At 44.3% G+C, this 13,720-nt stretch overlaps 2 protein-coding genes across 14 annotated transcripts in view; one reads left to right on the top strand and one right to left on the bottom strand.

Moving 5' to 3' along the window:
- LOC104919409 (LIM and calponin homology domains-containing protein 1) overlaps positions 1 to 839 on the bottom strand; it is an 81,997-nt gene extending 81,158 nt beyond the window's left edge. For all 8 annotated transcript variants that reach the window (XM_027280889.1, XM_027280888.1, XM_027280883.1 and 5 more), the window contains exon 1: positions 716 to 839. In XM_027280889.1, coding sequence (XP_027136690.1) covers positions 716 to 817 — 102 coding nt within the window. In that variant the 5' untranslated portion in view covers positions 818 to 839. The remainder of the gene's footprint in view (positions 1 to 715) is intronic.
- Positions 840 to 995: 156 nt separating this feature from the next.
- LOC104919411 (catechol O-methyltransferase) lies at positions 996 to 6,204 on the top strand. 6 transcript variants are annotated; one of them, XM_027280899.1, is made up of 5 exons: positions 996 to 1,060; positions 3,305 to 3,438; positions 4,197 to 4,490; positions 5,461 to 5,657; positions 5,757 to 6,204. In XM_027280899.1, exons 3-5 carry the CDS (start codon positions 4,235 to 4,237, stop codon positions 6,087 to 6,089), a joined length of 786 nt encoding a protein of 261 aa, XP_027136700.1. In that variant the 5' UTR covers positions 996 to 1,060; positions 3,305 to 3,438; positions 4,197 to 4,234; the 3' UTR covers positions 6,090 to 6,204. The 6 variants fall into 6 exon arrangements, with proteins under 6 accessions (XP_027136700.1, XP_010729725.2, XP_027136697.1 ...); XM_010731423.3 differs by lacking the exon at positions 996 to 1,060 and adding an exon at positions 1,263 to 1,435 and having other exon boundaries at positions 3,238 to 3,438; XM_027280896.1 differs by lacking the exon at positions 996 to 1,060 and adding an exon at positions 1,263 to 1,435 and having other exon boundaries at positions 3,264 to 3,438.
- The last annotated feature ends 7,516 nt before the right edge of the window (positions 6,205 to 13,720 follow it).

The following is a 13,720-nucleotide window of genomic DNA, read 5'->3' on the forward strand; positions in this document are numbered from 1 at the left end:
ATCAGCCAGTCATCAGTGTTCTGAAGGCTGACAAGAGGACGGCCCACTGCAGGATGACAAAGTCAAATGCAATGGGGGCAGGCAAGTGTCGTGATTGAAATTCTCCCAGAACAAAAACTCGTTTGTGTGATTATTGTTCACCAGGCAAAGAAAAAAAATCCATTCCACATGATGCATTCATTGTTTTCAGCCAAACACGCACCAGGCCCCACAGCAGCCACAGACAGCTACTGTACAATGGCCCTCACCAAAAACAACTGAAAGCCTACTGCAACATTTAGGAGGGTCCACCACAAATATGTGCAGCGTCCTGTTTCAGATATTACTGGAGTCAGAGGATAAAACTAAGGGGTCTTTTTTTAAGGGTATTACGGTAGTTCTCAGACGCAAGTTAATAAGGAATGTTACATCGCAGAAGATTAAAATGCCGACAAATAAAAATGCATTACTGAGCAACAGGCAGGTTCTAATCCACAGGAGAAACTTCAAAGTAATATAAATATGATTTTTGGTCAGAGTCTGAGTGTAAATCTCGCAGTCTGAGTCACCTTTCAACAGGTGACGAAGCAATAAAATCAAACTGGCGTTTAAAGGAGAAGGCGTTGCAGATACAGACAGTAACTAAGGCCACACGGTGACAACAAAACACCTGCGCTGAAGACAAGCGAAGTGCTCCGGAGTTGTGACAGTGTTTCCACTCCGTGTCCGTGCTCACCTCTATCCATGTCTGCGCCTCCTGAAACGCGGAGTCTGCGGCCGAGTCTGTCACAGGGTGATGCTGATGAGACGGTCCTATGTCTGCAACCGGACTTGCCATTGGCGAAGAGGCTCTGCTCTCCCAACTATTAAAAGCCTAGAAAAAAAAAGATGTGTAAACAGCAGCTCAGTGCCGCGTTATTCCACCAAAATTAGACGTGAACCGTGTCGGTCAGCACGCTCTCCTCCGTCGGCTGTGGGTGTTCCAGCGGCGGCAGCAGCACCGGCGAGGCGGACGAACCAGTTCCTGCACTCCGGTGTCGCTCCTGTTGGAGTCTGTGGACAGACAACCACAGTCAGTCAAGTCAGGATAAACCACACACAGCACATCCGGTGCGACCACTCAAAATAAAAGCTTTAGCCGAGGAATAGAAGTTACCGCATAATTGTTGGGATTTAAATTTAAAATAATAATAAATTATGAATAAATAATTAAAATAAACGCGACGAGAGTTGCCCCTTTAAAACGCCTCGTTATTTGTTTCCTAACTTCTTTAACTCCCTAGCTTGTTTTGTTAGCCAGCATAAAGCTTCAGCTTAGTGTTACAGGAACAACAGCAGTGTGAAATTAAAAGTCATTAATTGTGTTAAACTCGCACATTGTCGAGCTATAAAGTTATAAAGTTAAGTTAAAAAGAGGTGGGAACAGGAAAACGCCCGGACAGAGATCCCGGAGAAGGTAAAATGTTACTGACATTAGCAATTCACACATGATAATTACATGAACCCAGTCTTGTTCTAAATGATAAATGTGTTTTTCAGATGTTAGACTTTTACATCACATTAGCTAATACTTAATATTCAGTCACATACATCTGTTTCTCAAACTTAGGTCGGTACAAAACCCTCAGCTAGCTAACCTACCGCCAATTTGAAGACACATTCCTGAAAGACTCGTTTGTTATCCGACTGAAAAAACAACATTTATTTGACATTAAACTGTAAATGTGTGTGCACTTCACGTAGCTGTTTCTCAAACTAAACGCCAATGGCAACCAGTGAATTGAAGTGAAAGGAAAATTGGTGCCTTTATTTTGAAAGGTACAAAGGCGCAAACCAACAAGGTGACCGAAATGTGCACTTTTATTTGCTCGTTTTCGTTGTTTTGTCTGTATTCATTATTAAATAGTAAATGCAAAACAAGATTAATGACGATAAGTTAACAGTGACAGTGTTGTGTCATGAAGGAACCATAGTCGGCCCATGGCTTAATAATGTTTGTAATTGCTAATTATGACCTAATAATTGCTACCAGGTAGACTAACCAAATATCATGAATTATTATAAATATTATCCATAAATTATTTTCAACTTGTAATGATGAAACCTGTCAGTGCCCACTACTCCTACAGCCATTCTATGCTCTTATTTTGGTTGCAAAACTGCTGTGTTTCCGGTAGTAATCTAGCTGTCGCTAGCCAACTTGACTGCAGCTGGACTAACAGGGCTTGCACACCGCAGTATGAGTCGCTTCGACGGCCAAAAATACACCGAGCAGCACCGCTCCACCAGCAGCCAATGAGGGCAGCAACACACTGGGGATCCTACACCCACTTTCACTATTATGTGGGGCAACTGAGAGAGCAGAGAGTTCACTAATTCACAGCAAAGGAACCAAAAGCAAAGAGTCAACTCTGACCTACACTGTGTACTGTACTGTGTAAGAAAATTAACAATTAACACAAAGACATCTTCTTTATTCTTTGTTAATTTATATATTTTCATATCACTTCCATCAGTCCGGTCCAAATGAACCTGAAACTAGGCTATGTATATGAAACGTTCACCAAAGTTTACCTGGGTTCCCTTTACAGAATTAATAATGAAATGGTTGATGAAATAATAACTTGTATAATGATTTATGAGTTCTTCCTTCAGACATACTAATCCCTCAGCACAGACAAATGCTCGATCCTCTAGCTGGCAGCAAAACACAAGCAACCTTTGTAATCTACAGCTCACCAGCTCCCACCTGTAAACACCACTGTGTTCTCTGAGGATACAATGCAACCAGATGTGCCGCCGCTGTGAACTGTGCCCTGGAAATATTGATATTAATAGAAATATGGAAGGTTTCTCTAATTAAAAGGCCACACACAACATAATTTTAGCATTTTTTTTTATATTAAACAATATTAAAAGCTACTAGTTTATGAAACTGCATCATGTTCTATAGAAGCCCTCAAGGTTAGACACCAAGACTTCCCCAGAGTCTGCAGACTCCACATGCTTGGCCACATTCCTACATCTTTGCTGACCTCTTGTGGAATAATGCAGCAGTACTAAGACATGGGAGGAGGAGCCTCCCAGGTAGGCCTAGTGTGTGTGTGTGTGTGTGTGTGTGTGTGTGTGTGTGTGTGTGTGTGTGTGTGTGTGTGTGTGTGTGTGTGTGTAATCACATGCCACTCCTCTCTTGTGTTCCTCAGGATACTATTTCCTGGATACCAATAACAGTCTAGTGTGTTTGTCTTTCGTGTTAAGTCTGTCCTCTGATCTCTGTGTCTAAGAGTGTGTTAGACACAGAGTGTGTGTGTGTGTTTTTCAGCAGGTCAGCTGGTTGTTTCTATTATGCTGCTCAGCTTCTTGACTTGGAGGAGTGACACTCCCGTCTGTGTTTGACAGAAGGCACTCTGGCAAAGACGGGCAAAGGTTGTTGACCTGCACGGGCAACAGAGCAGCTTGGTAAGTCCTCTATTATATTCCTTAATTATTAGCATTAGTAAATAAATCAGTTCTTTGTTCATTTTTGCATTGTCTTTGTTCAAATGTACTCATGCTGATTCAGTCAGTTTTTATTTATTCCAAGATGTTGTAGCCTATAAATCAAGGACAGTGCCTCTGAAGATGAGTAACGTGAGCAGAAAATGAACTTTTTTGTTTCATGATAGTGAATATATTTAGCCCTAAATCTTGTCAGAAAGGGTTTAACTTTCAGCTATTTTGATTTTTGTCACCAAAACCATGATTAGAGCTGTTTATTGCCATCAGTGTCTGTAAAATGAGTTACATTTATGGAACACATAAATAATGTTTTCACAAGCAAAAGAGAAGGTTTTTTTTACCAAATCTTTGCCAAATTTTCTAGTAAAATTGGCAAAATTCCCCTCATATCATATCATTGAAGTATTTCTCTATCAATACCATACTACTACTATCAGCAGACATGTAGGAGGCGGTGTTGTACATATACAAAGTTGATTGTTGACTTTAAAAAACATTTGTATTTCTACCCTTGATTTACCTTTACCTCTAACCAAACTAGAACTAGAAAATGCCTAATAATGTATGACACACAGGCTTTTACTTTGAAATCTTGATTTCTTGCTTCTCAGATAATAACTTAACCAAAGAAATTAAATTTCAAATGAACCAAAATCACTGTTAAGTGTTACTTTAGTTACTTTCGCAGTCACAAGCTGATTTCTTCCTGTCATCCACAGGTTTTCAACACTTCTTAGTCACCTTTACAGCTTTCGTAATGTGGCTCATGGTTGCCTCCATCCCACTTCTTCCTGCCATCATCATGGTATCCAGTCGTTATCGTGTTAAAGTCGCCGCTCTGTGCCATCGAGCTCTGGCCTGGACGCTGAGACTGATGCGAGGGAAAGTGTGTGTGAGGAGCACCCACGCCTTTGTGTTCTCTAAATGCACGCACGGCAAAGCTGACAGCGTCCTGGCGACCTTTGACCTCTACGCTGACACACACCCCTCCTTGTGCATCAGTCCACAGATTGGTCAGTATTCATAAGAATCACTTTATTATGAAGTTACAAGACATGTAACTCAGGGTTTATGTTGACCGCACCACAGTTTCTTGGATTGATTTGGGAGTGATTGTTGGAACGGTGGAGAGACAAACCAAGGCTTTGGTGAGTTTTATTTTGAATGACTGGTGGTTTTTAGAGATGCAACTGCTGTTTCTAGTAAAACAAAAATATCTTTGGCTCCAGCTGTAATGCTCTCACTCAATACAGGACCAATTTTTAAAATTGTTGTCCCCATTAGTCACTTAGTGACAAATATGTAGGAGAGTAGGGTCCAGGTTGAAAAAAACAACAACCTTGAAGTTGCCCTTTAAAACTTCAATTCAGAATCCAATGGAACATTTGGGAAAGTTCAAAAAGAACTGAAAGACTCTTTTTGTTTGGAATTCATTACCAACAGTACCCACCAGATCTGGAGTCAATAAAAAAAGAGTTGCAAGATGAAGCTGATTTATTTGTGTGACTAACTTCTCATCATGTACACAGCTGAGACTAATGTGGCACTCACATAGTTTAGACCATTGCTGATATTGTTTTGTTGAAGCTAAAAAGATGTTTGTCATGACTTTTATTATTTCTTTAGTTCTTTTTCTGCTTATATACAGTAATATCTATTTCTTAAACTTGTGTATAATCTGTAATGAGTAACTGAGTTGTTTCCAATCAACTCGTGGGACTTTTTAGATTTTCTCTGGATTTTCTGAGGTGGCTATTGGGAACAAAGTTTTTGCAAATAAATGTGAAATACAAATCAAAATGTCTTTATTTCTAGTAAAATCATTACTTTTAAACTGTTGACAGCTACGTATTTCACTGAGTTGGCAGCCCCTGAACAATTCAACTTAATACTGTGCATAGTGAGGAGCACCAACAACAAGTTTTAAATGTGTAAGACTCAAACTGATATTTTCATGTCCCCTGTTCCTGCCATCTGTTCTAGCTGAGGCCTTGGATGAAGTGGTGAGGCGTGTCTGTCCCTCCCGGGTGTTGGAGCTGGGGATGCACTGTGGTTACACTTCTGTCCGCCTGCTGCGTCTGCTGCCCCCTGCTGGCAGACTGCTCACAGTGGAGCTGGATCCACTCACAGCAGATATAGGGGAGGAAATCATACTTGTAGCTGGCTTCAAACACTCCCAGGTACAGCCAGGAAAGATCAGCTCTTTGAATTATAACATTCAAATAAAAGACAACGTTGCACACAAACTCCTCTTCCTGTGCTTTTGTGATTCTTTGCAGTTCCAGGTGTTGACATCCAGTTCAGCTGAGGCCATCCCAACATTGCGTCCTTATCTTGAGCCTGATAAAGGGACCAGTGAGGGTCTCAGTCTGGTGTTGATGGATCATGACCCCCAGCAGTATCTTCCAGACCTGCAGGCTCTGGAGAGAGAGGAACTCCTCAGCCCCTCTGGCTGCTCTGTCCTTCTGATCTACAGGAACCAAAGAGCTGAAGGTCTCAGAGAAATCATGGATCACATCAGAGCGAGGCCCGACTGCTACAGCATCAAGTCAGAGCTTCAGTTTATGATGGAGATATTCTACAGAAAGGGAAATACGGGGATGGACAGATGAGCTAGATCTAAAGATGTGGGTGGACCATATCACCTAAAAGTGTTAATTACCTCATCATATCTAGTATTACTTATGGGTCAAAGAACTGGAGGATAATAAATATGTGCTGAATAAATTATTTTCTACAATTTGTCAAACTGTTAAAAAAATATTTCCTGATCCAGCAATTAAAATGTTCATTGTCTCTTGAGAAGAAGAAAAAAAAAATTCTAAGTTATTATTAGTAGTAGTAATGAAACATGTGAACCATATTATAACATATAACATATAATAATTGTAAAACAGTACTGTGCTATAATTCATTCATTTTTAATATCTAATATATTGCTGAAGCCACATTATATTAGCTTTATAAAAGAATCAGAAAGTATGATATTCCATATTTAATATTTTAACGTGACAAACACATTAATTACAAAAACACAGATTTGTCTTTGTAATTTTAACAAAATCACAGAGCTGCTCACACAGTCACCTCCTCACAACAAAAGAAACAAAGAAAAGCTGCAGAGCACAGGATAACCACTTGATGGCGTGCTCTGCTTTTTAAAAGAACACAAACTCAGGCATTGAACAGGTCTGATAAGACAAGCCTTTAAAGGGAAATGCCACACATTTTAACTTACACGTTATTCCTACAGCTCAGGACAGCTCAATAAAGATGTTTTTTTTCTTTTGCTGCAAACAGGAAATTCAACCTTTGAGTTTGTGGTGTAAATATCCCCCTCATGTCCTGGTTTATTCGTGGCAATCTTGTTTTGACACACACTCCCTCTTGTGCATGTTATGATATGGATACATGATATATATTCTTGCCTTAACTGGTCATAATGTCTAAGATTCAGTATCCCAGCAAGCATTGCATATTAAATGAGATGAGTCAGAGTTGTCTTGAAGATAGAACTCAGATGGAGTTCTCTGAATTTGCCTCTAATGGCACTGCTGAGGCTTTCAGAGCAGCTGGAAAGCTATTACATGCTTTAGAGACAATTTACTGCAGAATTTAAATAAGTCATATCCGTGCAAAAGAACAACTTAATTAAATGCAATATTTCCAGGAGCCTAGGCGTGGCTCTCCACTCTGGACAACTGTTACACGACAGTGAGATAAATACCATAATAACTAAAATGATACGATTTTACAGAGCTTACTGCAGTAAAAGAGAGCGAGGGAAAGTGGCGTTAACTGTCAGCTACTATAAATTAGACATGAAGGTTAGGTATGGTCAGGGATGAGAATTCTGTAAATCCATTCACTGTTACTGACTCCACAGAGCAAAACAGGTAATGGAGCTGGCAAAATGTGTCGAGCTGCATGAATACTTTATAATCTCATACGCGGGTCATTAGTTGCACTGCAGGATAAGTGGCGATTACATTTGCTGAACGTAGCAAATAATACAGGAAAGTAGACTGCGGGCGTATGGGTTATTATCTGCTGGTATTACTGCGTGCTGGGAACTGCAGACGCATAAACAACCAGGTGATCAGTATCAAAAGTATCAAAAGGTCTCGTAATCAATATCAAAATACAACTACTTTAATCCCAAATGTAGACATTTGGAAAAAAGTGACGCCCACTTTGAGGAAGTGATTGCCTGCGTGAAAGTCAAAGCACTGAATATTATTATGGATAATTAGCAATCTGGAGTGTTTCACTGAGAAAAAAAGCAGCATTCAAGGTGGGGTTAATCATCTGTGAGGATTTTTTTTTGGTATTCATTGAAAGGAGTTTGTCTGTGTTTGGGAATGAAAGAACTCAAATGGTTTTCTAGCAGATTTTGTTGGCTTAATAAATATTTACTGCAAGTTTCTCAATCAGCATATGTATACCAGTTTTTGAATCATAAACAGTTTTTTTCCCGTTTAATAAAGAAAGCCAACATAGACTAAACTGAAAGTGGAAAGAAGAGCAGGGATATTTTTGGATGCCGAGTTCATCCCCCATCCATAGATTTCTGTATTCCACATGTTTCTGTGAACCTGTCCTGCTGTTTCTCATGTTGATGTAATATACTCAGAGATAATGGCTTTTTGATACTAGCAGGCATTTTAGAGACACTAGCAGAATTACAATATTTTTAGCTGTACCCAGCATGTCCCCAAATGGCTGGCGTGTGATATGTAATTACACAAAGTAGACCAACTGTAATGACTGCTCATTAGCTTCCACCACCATCCTAGTCTCCCAGCTTCCCAGTTAGCTTCCCAAGACGTGGTCAATTTCTCAGCTGTCAGATGTGATTTAACATTTCCTCGCTGTAGTACAGCTAGTCTACACAATGATGTTCAAGCAAATGTAAACACTGTGCTCTATGTCCGCCCCAACCTTCGCCCCGTCCTCCAAGTTCCCCAAAACATTCCTATTTTAATGGGTTCAGTTTCCGAGTTCCTCCTTCATCAGGCTATGGACTGTTCTTTGTGCAGCTTGCAATTATAAATCAAGCTCTATAAGTGCCACACTCCACTGCCCTCTGGCTCTATGTACAAAGGCTCAGCCTTCATATCCAAACACCCCACACTGTACTGCTGGGAACTTATGGCTATTCACCAGGATACTTTCACAACTGAGACAGAAACCTCCTCAGTGCTCGTGGGTGTCAAAGTTATGCAGAGATTGTTTGCTCATCTCTTTTATACGTTAGCTGCTGTGAGTTTGATACTATACTACACTATACTAAACACACATAGGTTTGATGGTTGGGGAAGTCTGCACATGCTAACATGTTACCTTCGTAGTTTCTCCATGGACTGCATAAAACATTGACATAGTGTCTGTGACGTCACCCACAGCTTTCTGAAGAGCTGATGTGAAACCCAAAGTGCGGTGGTTCCAGCTGCCACCATCCTGGCAATCCTACCTCCGCTGGTTATTAGATTATTCAAAAATGGGAAAAGACGTGGATCATGGGTGGAGCTGAAGCAGGCTGTATGAAGTCTGGTTGCTCAAAACAAACCACCTGTAACAGCACTTACCTGTCAACCAAATTGGCCACACTTATGCATAACTACAAGCCTTAATATGCGCGGTGGTGCAGCTTCATTGGCCGTAGGTGTGAATGTGAGTGTGAATGGCTGTTTGTCTTTATGTGACCTGCAATAACCTGTCGACTTGTCCAAGGTGTACCACACCTGTTGTCCAAAGTCAGCTGGGATAGACTCCAGCCCCATATAATGGATAGATGGAATTCTATGAAAATTCAAACTCAGCACAGTTGTCATGAAAGGAGAAATTAGCTACAGAGACCAAAGCTGTTTTTTTGTACCAGTCTGTAAACATGTTTATTTCTGCTGTGAAGTTGGACATTTTAATGTGGGTCGCTATGGTGATGGCGAACTGTAGCCAGCCTCAAGTGGCCGTTTGAGGAGCCGCAGTTTTTGGCACTTGCCGTTAGCTTTACTTCACAGCCGATTGAGCTCCTCACGATAAATACTTTCTACTTCACAGGGCCCTGCAGGTCACTTATTGAAAATGTACTCGTAAAGACAAACATGATGGAGAGTTTAGGCATAAAAAACACAACATTAAGTGACAAAGTGATAGAAATAACGTAAGCAACATTGACCTGTCACAGAAACCTGTAATCTACATTATTTCTCTTTGCTATTTCTCTGAAAATAATAACACACTTTATAAAATCACTTGAAAAACATTTTTGTGTATTATTATTATTTACATCAGCATGTCTAATAGCCTTATAAACCATAGAAACAATGTTGCTTCTCAGGCAGTGAAGGAACACAGCTTTCCCCTCTGCGTCTAGTTCAGACATGGGCAAACTACGGCCCGCGGGCCGCATGCGGCCCGTTAGGCTTTTCAATGCGGCCCGCCGAACTTATCCACATCCAAAAAATAAAACTATATCTTACAAAGATATGTGTCTCATCACTGTGCGATGAAAACTCGGTGAGCTATCCCGAGTAGCAACAAAAAAATGGCTCCGGTCTGAACTTTGTCACAGGACGCATGAGATGTCATCATGACACTGATGATGCTTCATTTCTGCTCACATCATTACACAAATAAAAATGAAAAGAAGTACCTTTAACATTTTAGTAAAATACATAATGGGTGTGCATCAAGGATCAGTGCTAGGCCCCATACCATTTAATCTATATGTTAATGAGCTTCCATTAACATAGAGGGGAAGGAGGGAGAGTCCTTTGGCAGTTTAATCCTATGGCAACATAACTAAGGGATGACCTGAGCCAGCTACAACTACAAGCTCTATCAAAAAGTAAAGTCTTAAGTCTACTCTTAAAGGTGTTGACTGTGTCTGCCTCCCGAACCCAGAATGGTAGTTTGGTCCACAGAAGTGGAGCCTGATAGCTGAAAGCTCTGGCTCCAAATCTACTTTTGGAAACTATAGGAACCACAAGGAACCCAGCATCCTGAGCGCGCAATGTTCTAGAGGGGTAGTAAGGTATTATGAGCTCTTTTAGATATGATGGTGCCTAGGATCCCTTTGGGTTAACAAACGCACCAGCAGCCTTCCAAAGAAGTTGTGGAGGAAATGCTTGACACATTAAGGTGGATGATTTGCATTCCTTATCTGACGATGTCCCTGCTTCTCTCAGTCATTTGAAGAGCATGTTAATGTGTTGCGGTGGGTACTCCAAGCTCTACAGTGCCATGGTGTAAAGTTAGCCGGGAAAAAAGTGTGTAGTTATTCAGGAAGGAGGTCAGGATGTGGGCGGCTGTTGTCTGAAAACGGTGTGAGAGTGGATCTAAGGAGTGCGAAGCAGTACAGGCCTGAAAGAGAAAACTCCACAGACAGTAGAGATGTCAGACGACTCCTAGGGTTCCTGAGCTATTACAGAGCGTATGTCCAAGATTTTTCACGCATAGCAGACCCCTGTATGAGATCCTCCAGGTAAAGTCCAATCCATCACCTCCCAAGCCTGCAAGGGGAAAAAACAAAGGCCCTCAACTCCCTTCACGCACCCCAGTTGGGTGGACTAGTGAGCATCAGCAGATCCTGGAGCGCCTCATAAACATTGCCTAACCACCCCCCCGTGTTAGCGTACCCAGACTTTGACCATCCCTTCATACTCCATACTGACGCTTCCCAACAGGGCCTTGGAGCCGTGGGGGGGGGGGGGGGGGGGGGGGGGGGGGGCCACCAACGGAGAATACGGCTGTTCAGAAGAAGAAACAAAGACAGCAAAACTAGTAAGATCAATGGAACAGACACAAAACCCTGACACAAGTGAGTCAGATGAAGAGGAAGAAGCACCATGCTATTGGCTGCGCATGCCGAGAGCACCCCAGAGAGATGACCATGTCATGCCCAACTTACCTGTGAAGAATCGGAACACACTGAGCACACTCATACAGGGGAAACGGTCCTGTCAGCCTGTACTGAAAGTGAAAGTGTTAATGAGGAGGACAAGAAGGACAGGGTGACGATGAGCTCGGTGCTGACGAACATTTGCCTCATGATGGGCGGGTCGTCTCATGTTGATGACAAGAGGAGAAATCCAGGAGACACAGCCTCACACTCAGCCTACACTGAGGAGATCCGCCAGAGACAGCGCCCTGGCCAGATCTGACTTACAGTTCCCTGGGTCAACCAACCTATGAGCCACGCCCTGTGGTCAGTACATTAGCAGCCCAGCCTTAACTTATGCTCATCCGTATCCACAGCCTTACTTCAGTCACCAACTGACACCTGTCATTACTCCCACTTACCTGCCATTTATCTATCCTATTCATGCTATTGAACATTAAACACACATACACTTAACACATGGTCACCTCGAGTAACATGTGTTTTATGTTATTTTGAGTATCAGACCAGTTCAATTTTTTCATTTTGATGAAAGTTTACAGAATGAGAAATAATGTTTTGAGTTATGGTGTGATAGCAAGTGTCAGAGCCCACTTTTGTTTGTGGGGAGTGTGTGGCGAACCCAAAGAATGTGTTACCCAAGTGAAATTGAGGAAAGTAACCTTGTTAGTGTTTGTGAGGTGAAGTTATTCCGCGTGTTGTCTGTTGTACAGCAGTTTTATTTTTTATGTACATTGTGGGAAAAAATTTGCGTAATGATGTGAGCAGAAATGAAGCATCATCAGTGTCATGATGACATCTCATGCGTCCTGTGACAAAGTTCAGACCGGAGCCATTTTTTGTTGCTACTCTTTGGGGGTAGCTCACCGAGTTTTCATCGCACAGTGAGGAGACACATATCTTTGTAAGATATAGTTTTATTTTTTGGATGTGGATAAGTTCGGCGGGCCGCACTGAAAAGCCTAACGGGCTGCATGCGGCCCGCGGGCCGTAGTTTGCCCATGTATGCCCTAAACTAATGCATATGGACATTAGCATACATTACCTTACCTGTTTATGTGCTGATGCAACATCCCCACCGGTGAAGTCATGTGACCTATGATGTCACAGGTCACGTGAAGTTCTCTGGCTCCGTTCTCTGGTGAGGTCATGTGGCTTATGACATCATCAGTGACATCATCTGTGACATCTAAAAAGTTTATAAATAGGAACCAGTTTACTGATAGTGCGCACTTCGCCGGCTGCCGATGGCAGCCCGGGTGCGGACCCGCCAGCAGGGAGCCGCTGCTCCCCCGGCGGGGGGACGCACTTCGCCGGCTGCCGTGGCAGCCCGGGTGCGGCCCCGCCAGGGAGGGAGGCCGCTGCTTCCCCCGGCGGGGGACGCACTTCGCCGGCTGCCGGTGGCAGCCCGGGTGCGGCCCCGCCAGGGAGGGAGGCCGCTGCTTCCCCCGCGGGGGGACGCACTTCGCCGGCTGCCGGTGGCAGCCCGGGTGCGGACCCGCCAGGAGGGAGGCCGCTGCTTCCCCCGGCGGGGGGACGCACTTCGCCGGCTGCCGGTGGCAGCCCGGGTGCGGACCCGCAGGGAGGGAGGCCCTGCTTCCCCCGGCGGGGGGAGCACTTCGCCGGCTGCCGGTGCCAGCCCGGGTGCGGACCCGCAAGGCAGGGAGGCCGCTGCTTCCCCCGGCGGGGGGACGCACCGCCGGCTGCCGGTGGCAGCCCGGGTGCGGACCCGCCAGGCAGGGAGGCCGCTGCTTCCCCCGGCGGGGGGACGCACCTCGCCGGCTGCCGGTGGCAGCCCGGGTGCGGACCCGCAGCAGGGAGGCCGCGCTCCCACGGCGGGGGGACGCCCTCGCCGGCTGCCGGTGGCAGCCCGGGTGCGGACCGCCAGGCAGGGAGGCCGCTGCTTCCCACGGCGGGGGGACGCACCTCGCCGGCTGCCGTGGCAGCCCGGGGCGGACCCGCCAGGCAGGGAGGCCGCTGCTTCCCCCGGCGGGGGGACGCACCTCGCCGGCTGCCGGTGGGTTAGGGTTAGGGTTAGGGTTAGAGAGAGTGGCTCCAAAGAAGCAGCAATCCATCCCACGTCTAGAACTGTGCGCCACCTTGACAGGAGCCCAGGTAGCCAAGCTGCTTAAGACTGAGCTAACTCATACATCAAGTGACTTTGTGGACTGACCTACTACTGTACTCACTTGGCTGAAATCAGAGTCAGGCCGTTTCAAGGTGTTCGGGGCACCAGAGTAGCAGAGATTCAAGACCTCACGTGCGGGTGACACCTGGCGTTATGTAGAGTCTGCCTCGACCCTGCCGATGACATCACCAGGGGGAAGCCACTCTCTGCAT

This window comes from Larimichthys crocea, chromosome VII (assembly GCF_000972845.2).
Source record: "Larimichthys crocea isolate SSNF chromosome VII, L_crocea_2.0, whole genome shotgun sequence".
In the NCBI taxonomy this organism is placed as follows: domain Eukaryota; kingdom Metazoa; phylum Chordata; class Actinopteri; family Sciaenidae; genus Larimichthys; species Larimichthys crocea.

Excerpts from the sequence above, each read along its gene's own strand:
- LOC104919411 (XM_027280899.1), top strand. The coding sequence starts at position 4,235 with ATGTGGCTCATGGTTGCCTCCATCCCACTTCTTCCTGCCATCATCATG. Across the intron at positions 4,491-5,460 it reads GTGCATCAGTCCACAGATTG|CTGAGGCCTTGGATGAAGTG; the intron begins GTCAGTATTCAT and ends CATCTGTTCTAG. Across the intron at positions 5,658-5,756 it reads CTGGCTTCAAACACTCCCAG|TTCCAGGTGTTGACATCCAG; the intron begins GTACAGCCAGGA and ends GATTCTTTGCAG.